General features: G+C 34.6%; 1 protein-coding gene across 8 annotated transcripts in view; it reads left to right on the top strand.

Annotated features, from left to right (window-relative positions):
* The window catches only part of LOC126879065 (phosphatidylcholine:ceramide cholinephosphotransferase 2-like), a 520,373-nt gene that overhangs the window by 482,317 nt on the left and 24,758 nt on the right, over positions 1-13,298 (top strand). For all 8 annotated transcript variants that reach the window (XM_050641958.1, XM_050641959.1, XM_050641965.1 and 5 more), the window contains one exon: positions 6,373-6,585. In XM_050641958.1, coding sequence (XP_050497915.1) covers positions 6,373-6,585 — 213 coding nt within the window. The remainder of the gene's footprint in view (positions 1-6,372; positions 6,586-13,298) is intronic.

Raw genomic sequence — 13,298 nt, 5'->3', positions numbered from 1 at the left:
TTTATTAAAAAAAAGTATGTTTTAGTTAGTTTATAAAAAAAGTTAATTATATTAAATAGAGTAAAAAAATATATGATTTTTGTGTTTTCTTAAAAAAAATTAATTTCTTATGTTCTTAAATTTGACCCTCGTAGGATAAATACTACAGTGTTCGAGTGAAAGGAGCAGATCATTATCTGTTAAAACTATAAACTGTTAATCCCTTTTCGTAAAATCCGTGAATTGAAGGTCTCCGACCATTGTGACACCTAAGCTCTTTTTCTTTAACATTTTAGTAAAATACAGGGACCATAAACAATAATCCAGACTCAAGACGTGGTCTGAAGGTAGGCGGCGGCAGGTATCGACAGAATGCAAAACACAAGACATGACACAACCGAAGGCCGGTAATTGCAACATTGTTTAAAGGGTTGTAAATGCAGATTTTTCCTACTGATAAACATTACCGTTATAACAATATACTTTAATCTCTTGCATTTCTTAGACCCATTTACCTACAACAGTCTTTAGTTTTGAGCTTTTAAGAAGTAGTCGCAAATACGAGTAAACTCAAAAGTGAAAAAAGATGAGTGATCCGGAATTATCGCCATATATTAGTGATAGCGAAAGTTATGTTCAAAGTGAAAGTTCTGAAACCGAAACAGATGTTGCTCAGGATGTACCGTCCACTTCAAAAAGGGTGAAAGAGCAGAGCAGCCTGCAATTTCGACAAACCATTGATTATAGTATTGGAGGGTATACTATACTCCAATACTATAATCAATGGTACTACCCAAAAATGACATTTAAAAAACCGTAGGTATATGTAGAAACAGAAATAAAATTATTCCTACGACAGTTCAACAGTTTCCAGTATAATAGATTTTCCGCCATATTTGTTTCTAATTGGAACTTAAAAGCTAAAAATAATGAAATTTTTTTGAGTGATACTGGATTCTTCGGAAAATGATTTTGTTTAATTTTTCTATTTTCAGTTATTCTCTATTATGAACAGTTTCCGAAACATCGAGCTTTGTCACACTATACAGCCACCCTGTATATGCAGAATGTTTACTAAGTATGTGTACAAACTTTATAGGTTTTTTTAATGGCATGGACTTTATGTCATTCAGCCAGTCACAACATGAGTATTAGCGTCATGTGTAGTGTATATGTTGAGTAAATGTCTTGTTACTTAGCAAAGTCGTCATTGTTTTTGCAAAGAGACGCTAATTGTATCCGAACGTCTGCGGTCCCTCCGGTGAGTACCGATCACACAAGGATAGAAACTATCTTCATCCACTAATTTATAATAAATGAAAAAATTCCTGACCCTGGTGAGATTCGAACTCACCACCATTCGGACTTTCCATCCAAATGTAGGCGCTCTTACCACTGCGCCACAGAGGGGTTACTTTATGGGTTAAACGTTCATATGAACTGAAAATAATTTTTTTTATAATTTTTTTTAATGAGAAATCAGTGTTCACGTTCGATACATCATTTCAAAAGGAATTTTACATCTGGTTAAAATTGAAGGGTTTTTTTTAATTTTTTGTCCACATAAAAAAACACAGTTTTGCTTTTGCCTTGTAAATAAATTTTTTTGCCAAATAAAATAAAATGTAACTAATAACTTTTTCTTTTATATCATATGCTATTGAATGTATAAAAAGCAGGTTGTGTCTCAATTCAACTTAAAATTGAAATTTGAAAATAAACCTTTATATTTGAAACATACTTTTTAATGAAATAATTAGGTCATTAGGTGAATGTATAATGTTAAAATTGGTATCCGTTTAAAACTACATTCTACATTCTGTTAAAATTTTAAAGCAAAAAATATAGTTTCATTCTTCACATCTTTATTTATTTCAATGTACATTTTATTCGAAATTGTTTGGTTCAAATTATTACTACCAAAAAAGCAAGACCAGCAAGACTCTTGCAGCAAGACCAAGACCAAGAACAAGACCGGCTAGTGCAAGACCAAGACCAAGACCAAGACTGCCTTTTAGCTGCAAGACCAAGACCAAGACCAAGCTTGCAAGAACAAGACCAAGACCAAGACTAGCCTGGTCTTGGTCTTGTTCTTGTTTTGCTCATCACTACATACCGCTTACCTGGTCGACATATATCTCTTATAGGTGTCGATAAGAATTGTTTATCTTATGTGCCTTTCTGTTTTTAAAGTTTTGTTAACTGCTATTTTTTATTGTTAATTTAGTTTTGTTTCAGTTAAAACACCTGTTAAAGAGTAAAACCCCGTATCTTCTTTGTTTCTAAAGATATCAAGGACATTCAAAAAAGAAAATGTTCACAAAACATTAGACTACAATACGATTTCAATGTATACTAACATTTGTACTTCGTCCTCCCTACAGGGTAGCACAAACATAACATAAGAAAACATTTCTTTTCTTCCACCCGGTATAAGTACAAAAAAGAAGTTTGAGTAAACCTTTGCACAACTGTGTAAATACTAAATAAAAATCTAAAATAATAAAAAAAATTAGCGGAATCCGTTAATCTGTTCACGAAAAAATCAACTATGAAAATGAGCATAATACTCCATATCCCTAACTTTTGACGAGCAGTTTATTTATGTGTGTAGGTAAAATAGCGTGAATATTTCTCGAAAGAGGGTTTGTTATTCTTTGCGAGTGTGGTGGTGTGACTGCACCAGGTGCCCGCTGTGACTATATTGAACTACAAACATCAGTCCGTCATTATGTGGTTTCAAGAAGTTGACGGCTAGAACGCATTTAAAAAGTGATTTATTGACATAAGGTCTGATAAGGTAATTTCCCATACATAAACTGAACAGACCATTAACATCTGATGTTTTAAAAGCTGAGAAGGCATTTTACCTGAATACTGATATATTTCGTTTCTTAACTTAACAGGCCCTTCTATGCAAATGGTATTATAATGGTATATTAAATGTGAATTTTAAATGGGACGTATTTCATTTTGAAAAAGTTATTAAAAATTAAAGTTAGCAAAATAGTAATTGAAGCGTGTCGCCACAGTTCATTCAAATAAATAATCGACCACTAACATTCAATTTCGGTTAAGTTGATTAATATTTGCTGCAGGTAAAGTTCTTCTTCTTTCAGTACCATAAAGTGTTCCTTTACTGCCGCAAATGAGTACAATAGTGAACGACGTTAGTGACGGATGGCGATAAAATTAACTATTTCCATTGCTTGTGCTATTATTAATTTTTTTACATTAAATATCTATAAATAAAATGTGGGTGTGTTCTTACTGTCGTAGCATACTTTAGATATTCAGTTTTAAATCGATAAAATTGCATTATTCGGTGTGCACATGAATAAATAACGAATTCCCACAGCGTGGTTCTAAAGGAATAATAATTATCAACATAAAATATAAACCTTTCCCTGCTGCTTATAAATATATAAATATAATTACTATTTTACTGAAATCAGGAATAAAAACGTAGTCGAAGCAATGCAAAATCACCTAATGTGGGGGGATGGCATTAATTTTTATTATTGGTATTGACATTCAAATGTAAATATTATGTATTATATCTATACAGGGTGATTGATTAGTAGGGTAAAGCTCAATAGCTCCGCTATAGTAATAGATAGCAATAAAAGTTAATAACAAAAATTTTAGCCACCTTTGAGCTTCACATTACAAAATTAGTTAGAATGTTACAGGGTGTTCGATAACACAGTGGCAGACCTAACTTATGTTTTTTTAAATGGAACACCCTATATTTTATTTTATATTCGAAATCCTGTTAACTTCTCCATCACAAAAATATAAAGGTTTGTAATGTTATACAGGGTATTTACAAAGTTATAACCAATTTTGTATAAAAAAAAGCGTAACAAGTTCAACTCCCTGTATAAATAAAAATAGGCACAACAGCAATGGTTTATTAATGCCATATTTTTTTTATTTATTGTCAAAATTTTTAAGGATTATTGATATTGCTAATTTTCTTTATATCAAATACAGGGTGAGTCAAAACGCAAGTACATTATTTTCTCAGTAAGGTTAAATGGAACACCCTGTATTTTATATCATTATTGAAAAGTAACATTAACGTACTTTAATTTTTATATAACATTCCCTATGCCCAAATTTATTAGTTTTCGAGATATTTTCATTTTTCAGAGCAAATTATTTTAGGTGTTTAAATTTATCTAAATTTTAAATAAGCCATGACTGACTTGACAATTGAAGATTATCGATTATCAATCCGGTAATCAATGTAACACTGTAGCAAATAAAGAAATAAAAATAATTTATAAGTAATACATTTTACAAACAAAAACACAACCATTACATGCAACATTTTTGAAACAATTAAAAACTATCTTTTTATGTAACTGCAACAGATAAACAAAGAAAATTAGGAATAAATTTTACAAAAAAACACACAAACACAAAATACAATATTTTGTGAAGATAATTAAACACTACTTTTGTATGTAAAAATTATATGTATGTTTGAAAAAATTAGGAGCTACTTTTAATAAAATATTTTTAATATTTAATTACATAAGGTGTTCAAAATTATCTCCTAACAAATTTATGTACGCCTAAAAACGATAATTGAATGAGCTACTTACTCTACGGAGCATTTCTAAATTAACACATCGAAATACACTTTGTATTCTATTTTTCATCTCATCCCTTGTTGTTGGAGGTATTTTATAAACTTCTTTATTAACGTAATCCCAAAAAAATCAGTCCAGTTTATTAAATTCTGATGATTTGGGTGGCCACGCTACTGGTCCATTGAAAAATGAAAATATCTCGAAAACTAATAAATTTAGACATAGGTAATGTTATCTAAAAATTAAAGTACGGTAATGGTACTTTTCAATAGTGATATAAAATACAGGGTGTTCCATTTAAAATTACTCAGAAAATAATGTACTTGCGTTTTGACTCACCCTGTATTGATATAAAAAAATTAGCAATATCGACCATTCTTGAAAATTTTGACAATACGTTAAAAAATATGGCATTAATAAACCATTGTTGTTTTGCTTATTTTTATTTATACAGGGAGTTGAACTTGTTACGATTTTCATATAAAATTGGTTAGAACTTTGTAGATACCCTGTATAACATAACAAACCTTTATATTTTTGTGATGGAGAAGTTAACAGGATTTCGAATTTAAAATAAAATATAGGGTGTTCCATTTAAAAAAACATAAGTTTGGTCTGCCACTGTGTTATCGAACACCCTGTAACATTCTAACTAATTTTGTAATGTGAAGCTCAGAGGTGGCTAAAATTTTTGTTATTAACTTTTATTGCTATCTATTACTATAGCGGAGCTATTGAGCTTTACCCTACTAATCAATCACCCTGTATGATTTAAAATTCTAAAGTACGTACAGTTAAGTAGTTTAATTAAAGGGAGGGGAGTATGGTTTGAAATCAATATTTCAAGCACATTTTTTGAATTTTTTTTGAAGCTATGTATGGTAGAATTATTTTATTGTTCAAATAATCATATTCTGTACAATCCAAAGAATATTCAAAAAAGATTAGAGGCAAAATTTTAAAAATAACCCAACGGTGGCAAATTTTTACAGACACCTAAAAAAATGGATTTTGCGATGTACATCCGAACTCGTCATTTGATCATGACATTGTGAAATAAAAAATTCAAAAAGATTTTATTAGCTTATGAGTTTCTCGAGGTAACGCTGTCGAATTTTTTAGTTTTAACAATTTTTGAGTTTTTAGCATTCTTCAGAATTCAAAATTGTAAAATTATTTTAAAAATAAAGATGTTTATTGTTAAACGAACAATAAGCATAAAATAAAAAATATCTCAACGGGCGGCGTTCCCTCACGAAAGATCTAAAGAAAATTTATGCAACATTTCATTTGGAGCGGTCAAGTAGTTTTTTAGTTACAGAATCCATCGCCTTTGAAAAAAGCAGTTTTGAGAAAAACTCGTTTAAAGCTTTACAACTTATTTTTAATTTCTCTTTTGTCTGTCAAATCGTAAACTGAGGCCAACCGGAATATGTTTTTGAATCGCGGAATAGTTTACAAAAGAGAAAAAAAAGTGAGTCGAAGGTAGGGATATTTTTAACATGCTGTATTTTCGGTGCCTAATTTTGATCCGATCACTCTGAAATTTTCAGAGAGTATCATTGAATTTTGAAGTTATTTACTTTAATTTAAAATAGTAAAAAATAGAAAACATCAAAGTTTTCAAACCTTCCCCTCTTAATGTGTATATGTTTATATCACTTTAGTGATAGTGTGAAGTCAGCTAAACATTTTGAAAATTATCCTCGTGTTTGTTTGTAACACCGCTTATTCCCGTAGTAAAATACCACCAACGATGTTTTACTCCTTACATTTATACTCTTTTTTTTAGGAGACCTCTACCAGAGACAGCCATTACTACCGAACCCAAATAAGGGCGACAAATGGGGGCACAGTGCCCATAGCACGAACAGTAACGAATACTATGACGAAGAAGAAATTGTACAAAAAAGTAGTGAGCGAAACGGACATATATCCATAGATTTGCCGCCTCCCGTAAGGGAGGAACCAAGGTTTCCACAAGAGAGATGCAAGACGTTATTAGGTAAGTACTAGTACATTCTTTCACGGTTTTTGCTGTAAATTTTAAAGAACCGCTTGGATCGACATGAAATTTGGCATACGCATAGCTAACATGTCAAAGAAAAAAAGTGATATGGTGCCGGTGTGTGCTTTTGCCCTGGGGGTGGGTTTACCCCATCTCGGGAGTGAAAAAATATATGTCCAAGATAAGTCCCGAAATCAATACTTTTCGAGTTATTTGCAAGTGAATATGTTCATTTTTCAACAAAATAACCACGTTTTTAGACGGTTTTTCGCAAGTAACTCAAAACGTAATCATTTTGTCGAAAAAAATATGCTTAGCGAAAGTATAGCCTATAAAAAATCAAAAAAAAAAAACGGTGTATATATTAGGTCTCTATACCTAGCAAAAGCAGAGTTATAGCTAATGAAAAATAGGTTCATATTCGAAAAATTCCAAATAGAATAATTCAATATGAAATATCCAAATAATGAAGCATTCTTGGGGAAAACACATTACAACTTTTTTAAAGTGTTTATAAAAAGCTTTATTTCTGTTTTTATAAACAAAATTTCTAGTGTCAAATGTAAGCAAGTTACGCTCAAAATAAAGTTGGTCCCTTTTGTTTTGGCAAAAAAGATCACCCCTCAATTAGTAACTTAAATGAAATTAATCGTTACCGCTTCACAAGTTACTTTATTTATGCTGTGTTTATAATATGATCTGTAAGTTTAATCGATTCAAAGTGCTTATTTTTGAAAAAATTTGCTTTGAAAGTAAAATTTTTAAAAATTTTAATTTTGAAGCAAATGCTTTTTTTTTCAAAATAACTTAAAAAATTCTTAGAGATACCAAAAATCATATACAATAAAAAAAGTCAGCTTTACTTTTCTAAATATTTTGTATTTTTTTGTTTTTCTGTAAGACAAAAATTGGTTAAGATTCGGTATTTCTAAATTTGCATACACTCGTGATAAATAAATCGTTCAAGCCCTTTAAACTACAGCTCTTTCAAAAATAAGGACTTTGAACCGATGAAACTTACAGATTATATGATCAATACATACGCGAGTAAAAAACTTGTGAAGTGGTAACAATTAAGTTCATTTGAAATGCTAATTAGGGGGTGACTTTCCCGATTTCTTACCAAAAAAAAGATTAACTTTATTTTGAGCGTAACTTGTTTACTTTTGATGCTACAATTTAAAAAAAAAAAAAACAAAAATAAGCATTTTTTAAACACTTTAAAAAAGTTAAAATGATTGTTCCCCAAAAAAGTGCTTCGTTTTTTGGTTATGGCACGTTAAAATATTCGATTTGGAATTTGATGAATATGAACCTATTTTTCATTAGCTATAACTCTGCTTTTACTAGGTATAGTGATCTAATAAATACATTATGTTTTTCACTATTTTACGTGCTATATTTTTTATAAGTTTTTTTTTCGACCAAATACTTGCTTTTTGAGTTATTTGCGAAAAACCGTCCGAAAGCGTGGTAATTTTGTAGAAAAATTAACATATTCACTCGCAAATAACTCGAAAAGTATTAACTTAGTGAAAAAACTTTATAGAACAAAAGTTGCTTAGAATTAGTCATTTTTTCCATTTCCGGACTTATTTCGAACATATATTTTTCACCCCCCAAGCGGAGGTGAAACTCACCCCTAGGGCAAAAGTACACATCGGCACAATATCACTTTTTTTCTTTGACTTGTTAGCTATGTGTATGCCAAACTTCATGTCAATCCAAGCGGTTCTTTAAAATTTAGAGGTTTTGCAATATTTTACCTTTAAAGAACGTACTATACTGTGTGACTTTTCATGAGTTTCATCATCATCATCATCAATCTGCGCTGACTTGTCCATAGTTGAACATAGGCTTTCTCCATGCAGATATTTCCATCTTCTTCTGTTCTGCACCTCTGCTATCCAAATGGTCACAATTCTTTTGAGGTCTTCGGTCCATCGCGTTTGGGTGTTTCATGAAATTATTATCCAGATTTAGCCATACGGCTCACACTCCCTCTAAGGGGAAAATTGACTCATCCCAGATACCTACGGTATCAAAAGGATTGAGCTCTGGTGGGACCCTTTCCGTGTTATCGAGCCCTAGGTGACTTGATATGCTGGAGTATCTCCCAGAAATTTTCGTACACATCTGGCCGTCGCGAGTAGTACAGCTTTCTGCATGGTCTTATAAAGGTGTCATTTAGACCCAGCTTTTTTATGTTTTCGAGGAGGTTCTTCGGAATGACTCCAGTAGTAGACATAATAATAGGTATCGTCTGGGTACTTTGCATTCTCCATTGTCTTCGTATTTGAATTTCCAGATCTCTGTACTTGGCGATCTTTTCAGTAAATTTACTACGTAGATTATTGGTGTTAGGTATCGCCACATCAATCAGTGTTGTTTGTCTTGTTAATTTATTAACTAGTACGAGATCTGGTCTATTATGTGCCACTGTTTAGTCTGTGAGCACAGTACGGTCCCAGTATAGCTTGTAGTTGCCATCCTCAAGCATACTCTCAGGGACGTATTGATAATATGGGAGATGGTCCGTTTGGAGAAGTCCCAGCTTGATAGCTATCTCTTGATGAAGAATTTTTCCCACTGCGTCATGCCGTTCCTTGTATTCAGTTGCAGCAAATGCCTGGCAGCCCCCTGTAAGATGTTGGATGGTTTCTTGGGTTCGGCATCCATATTGGCATTTGTCTTTCTGGATCTGAGGGTCTTTGACGATGTGTTTCAGGTAATTTTTAGTTGGTATAACCTGATCCTGAATGGCTAGTATTGAACCTTCTGTTTCAGGGAACATCTTACCCGATGTCAACCAATAGTTCGACGCTGTATTGTCGACATAGTCTTGGCTGACCTCATTGGGATGTCGCCCATGCAGAGGTTTGCCCATCCAGGTGCGCAGTTTTTCGTCCTTAGTAAGGTGGTTTATGCGCATTTCTGGTTCCCTTAATTTGATCGGTGTTGTGTCATGTACTGCGCAAATAGCGCGGTGTAGAGTAGATGTCTCAGCCTGCATCTGAAAATAAGTTCTTAAATTAGCAATCTGTTTATCTAATTGCTCACCTATATCCATAAGTCCTCTTCCTCCTAAATACCGGGGTAATGTCGTTCGTTCTACTGCACTTTTAGGGTGGTGTTTTTGTGCCTTTGTGAGGTGTGTTCGTACTTTTCGCTGAAGATGTTCTATATCCGTTTTTGTCCACTTAACAATACCAAATGAATAGCTAAGCGCGGAACAAGCGTAGGTGTTTAGTGCCTTAAACAAATTTTTACTGTTAAGCTGTGAACGAAGCAGCTGTTTTACCCTTCGCATAAACTCAGTAGTTATCTCAGTTTTCATTTGCTTATGGTCAATTTTCCGCGCCTGCTTTACCCCAAGATATTTGTACATATCGTTTTCGCCCATGGCCTCGATGTTCTGGCCATTTTGCATATCGAAACCACCGGGCTGTACCTTTCCTCTGACTATACTCAAAACACGGCACTTGTCTAGTCCGAAGTGCATGCTAATATCATTAGAGAATGTTTCTACAGTTTTTAGCATCTGTTCTAGGTGTTCTCGAGTGGAAGCCATTAATTTCAAATCATCCATATACAACAGATGATTGAGCTTCGCTACCACAGTATTATTGTTTCTAATGCTAAAACCTGAGTCAGTGGAGTTTAATAGCTGGGAAAGGGGGTTCAAAGCTAAGCAGAACCACAATGGACTCAAGAGTCTCCTTGAAACACGCCCCGGTTGATTGCGATATTTTCGGTTTCGACATTGTTTTCACCGGGTATTTGGAGGTGAATTTTAGTCTTCCAATCTCTCATTATATGCCTTAGAAAGGTCACTATGTTATCATCGACTTTGTATATTCTTAATATATCTATAAGCCATTCATGCGGTACTGAATCAAAGGCCTTCTTATAGTCAATAAAAGCAGTAAAAAGGTTCCTTTTTTGTGAATGCCTGGTTAGAAATGACTGAGTCGATGATAAGTTGTTCTTTGCAACCCATGGAACCCTTAGCGCATCCTTTCTGTTGAGGCTCTATGATATTGTTTAGAGCACAGTGTTGGTAGATACGCCGGGTTACACAGGATGTGACCAATTTATACTAAGTTGGAAGACAAGTAATTGGGCGGTACTTGGATGGATCTTGGGTGTTATTTTGATCCTTTGGTATTAAATAAGTAGTTCCCTGAGTTAGAAATGATGGTATTTCCTGCGGATTAGAAATAACGTGATTAATTAATGTTGATAAACAACCATGAATACACCAAAACTTTTTAAGCCAGAAGTTCTGAACTCCGTCTGGTCCAGGGGTTTCCAGTTATGAAGCTCTTTGATGACATTTGAGACCTCTTCAGTCGTGAATGGTTCGTAGTTAGCAGTAACGTAGTGGTGACAGTTGTGCGTCGTATCTTCTATCCATCCAGCATTGTTGTTAAAAGCAGCTGGTGTGGAAAGTTGATTTCCCCAAAACTCATGAATTTCTTCTTGGCTTGGGTAAGACTTGTCGGCATTTTCTACGGTAGAATTGAGTTTTCGGTAGAACGCCTTCTCGGAATTTTCAAAAAGTGCACTGTCACTTTTTCGGTTGTTACTGACTTTGTACCTCCTTAGTTGCCCTGAATAGACGGAGAGTTTTTGCTTTAATGTATCCAGACACTGTTGGGCTGTGTTATTGTCTGGATCGTATCTCGAGTGTCTTGCAGTGTTCCGCATTATTTCTTCAGCTTTCCTGATGTATTTTCTACTTGGTACTCCTCGTAAATATTCTGTGACTTGGCCATTATCCCTACGCAGTAATTCAATCTTCCCTTGTAGTCTTTTTTCCCAGGGTGCAATTCTGTTACCAGTTCTTCCGTTATTAGTACCCCGTCGTGTTCTGATCTTAATGCCCATTACATTAGCAATTGCTGTTGCTGCACAGTAGATGAGCATATGCAAATATTCTAATGTGTGAGCTTCTACGACGTAATTGGGTAGGACTTCAGTGTTCACAATTTGTAACAGCGCACCTAGTTTCTTACAAGAGTTAATTCTTGGTAGCGGTGGTCTGCTAAGTGGGTTTGTTCCATTAAACTCTTGTACGGCGCGAGCCATTTCGTTTACTAGGCTATCACGTAACTCGTTGTTTTCCTGCGGTGTATTATCAGGTTGAGTTTCTGGTATGGTAAGCTCAGGAATCTGCTCATCAGGGATTTCATTAGGGACTTGATCTAAAATTAGCCCTTGATTGTTAATCTCCCGTTCGACTTCGCTTTTGATGGTATCGCGTCTAGCCTCTGGGATAAGATTATTTCTGATGATTACCCGGTATTGATCTGATACTCGTTGCTCCGTTACTTGAATATCTGGGTACTCCCTGCAAAATTCGGCATACAGCTGTTGTCGGTAGCCGATCGTTTCTTGACCGAGGTTTGTCACCTTGTAGTAGAAGCGCAAAATGTTTTCATTAATGGACGCAGTCCATTTCATGCGCTGCCTCGGTCATCCCGCTTGAGTGAGCGCCGGCTGAGGTTCCAGCGTAGCACCTTCGGCGGGTGGAGCTCTTGCTGTTGTTTGGCTCACTTGTGGTTGTTGTTGTTGTTGGGCTGTAGCTGTTTGTATGACAGGGGCCCGCCTCCTCAACACCCTGCCACCGACAAATTATTATTATGTATATTATTTCTAGTTTAAAAGACATTACCACGTTTTTCTTGAACGCTATTTTTTTCTGTTTAGTTTTAGTCATTTTCTGAGGACCTTCATTTTCTTCTTATGCAATCCACTAATGGATGTTCGCGATCACGTTTGACCATTTTTCTCTATCCCTTGCAGTATGTATTAGGTCTCCTATGTTTCTTAGCCCTGTCCATTGTTTGACATTACGGAGCCATGACATTTTCTTCCTGCCCAGTCCCCTTCTTTCTTCAATCTTTCCTTCAATTAAGGTTTGCAGAAACTGGTATCTGTCGTTTCTAATTAGGTGCCCCAGGTATGCTGTTTTTTCTCTGTTTAATTGTGCATAGCAGTTGTCGTTCTGTGCCAATTCTTCTCAGGATTTCTTCATTTGTTATTCGTGCGGTCCAGGGAATTTTAAGGATTCGTCAATAAATCCCCATCTCAAATGCCTCTAGATTATTCATTGTGTTTATTTTTAAAGTCCATGCTTCCATGTCATATAGGAGCACCGACCATATATTGCATTTCGTGAATCTTAGTCTTAGGTTCAGGTCAATGTCAGAGTTCGTAAAGACGTTTCTGAATTTCATGAATGCACTTCTGGCCCTTTCTATCCGACATTTAATTTCCATATCCGACATCCAGTCTTCACATAGCCAGGTTCCCAGGTACTTAAATTTTCTTACGCGCTCTACATCTTGATTGTTATGTCTAGTCTTGCATTTGGATGTTGACATAATTGACGGCTAATTATAAGGAACTTCGTCTTTTTTTGTTGATGCTGTCCCATGTTCTGGCTATGTTCTCCAATTTTATTAAGAAGGTTTTGGAGGTCTTCTATATTGTCTGCTATTAAGACCGAGTCATCCCCATATCGTATATTATTGACCCAGGTACCATTTACTTTGATGCCGCTTTGGCATTCCTCAAGAGCTTCCTGGAAGATACTTTCTGAATACAAATTGAACAGTAGTGGGGAGAGAATGTATCCCTGTCTTACACCTCTGAGAATTTTTTGGGCTTGCGTTGTTTCATTATCCACCTTGACGACAGCTGTT

Source organism: Diabrotica virgifera, chromosome 1 (assembly GCF_917563875.1).
Source record: "Diabrotica virgifera virgifera chromosome 1, PGI_DIABVI_V3a".
NCBI lineage: Eukaryota > Metazoa > Arthropoda > Insecta > Coleoptera > Chrysomelidae > Diabrotica > Diabrotica virgifera.
This window is presented reverse-complemented; position numbering and strand designations above follow the sequence as displayed.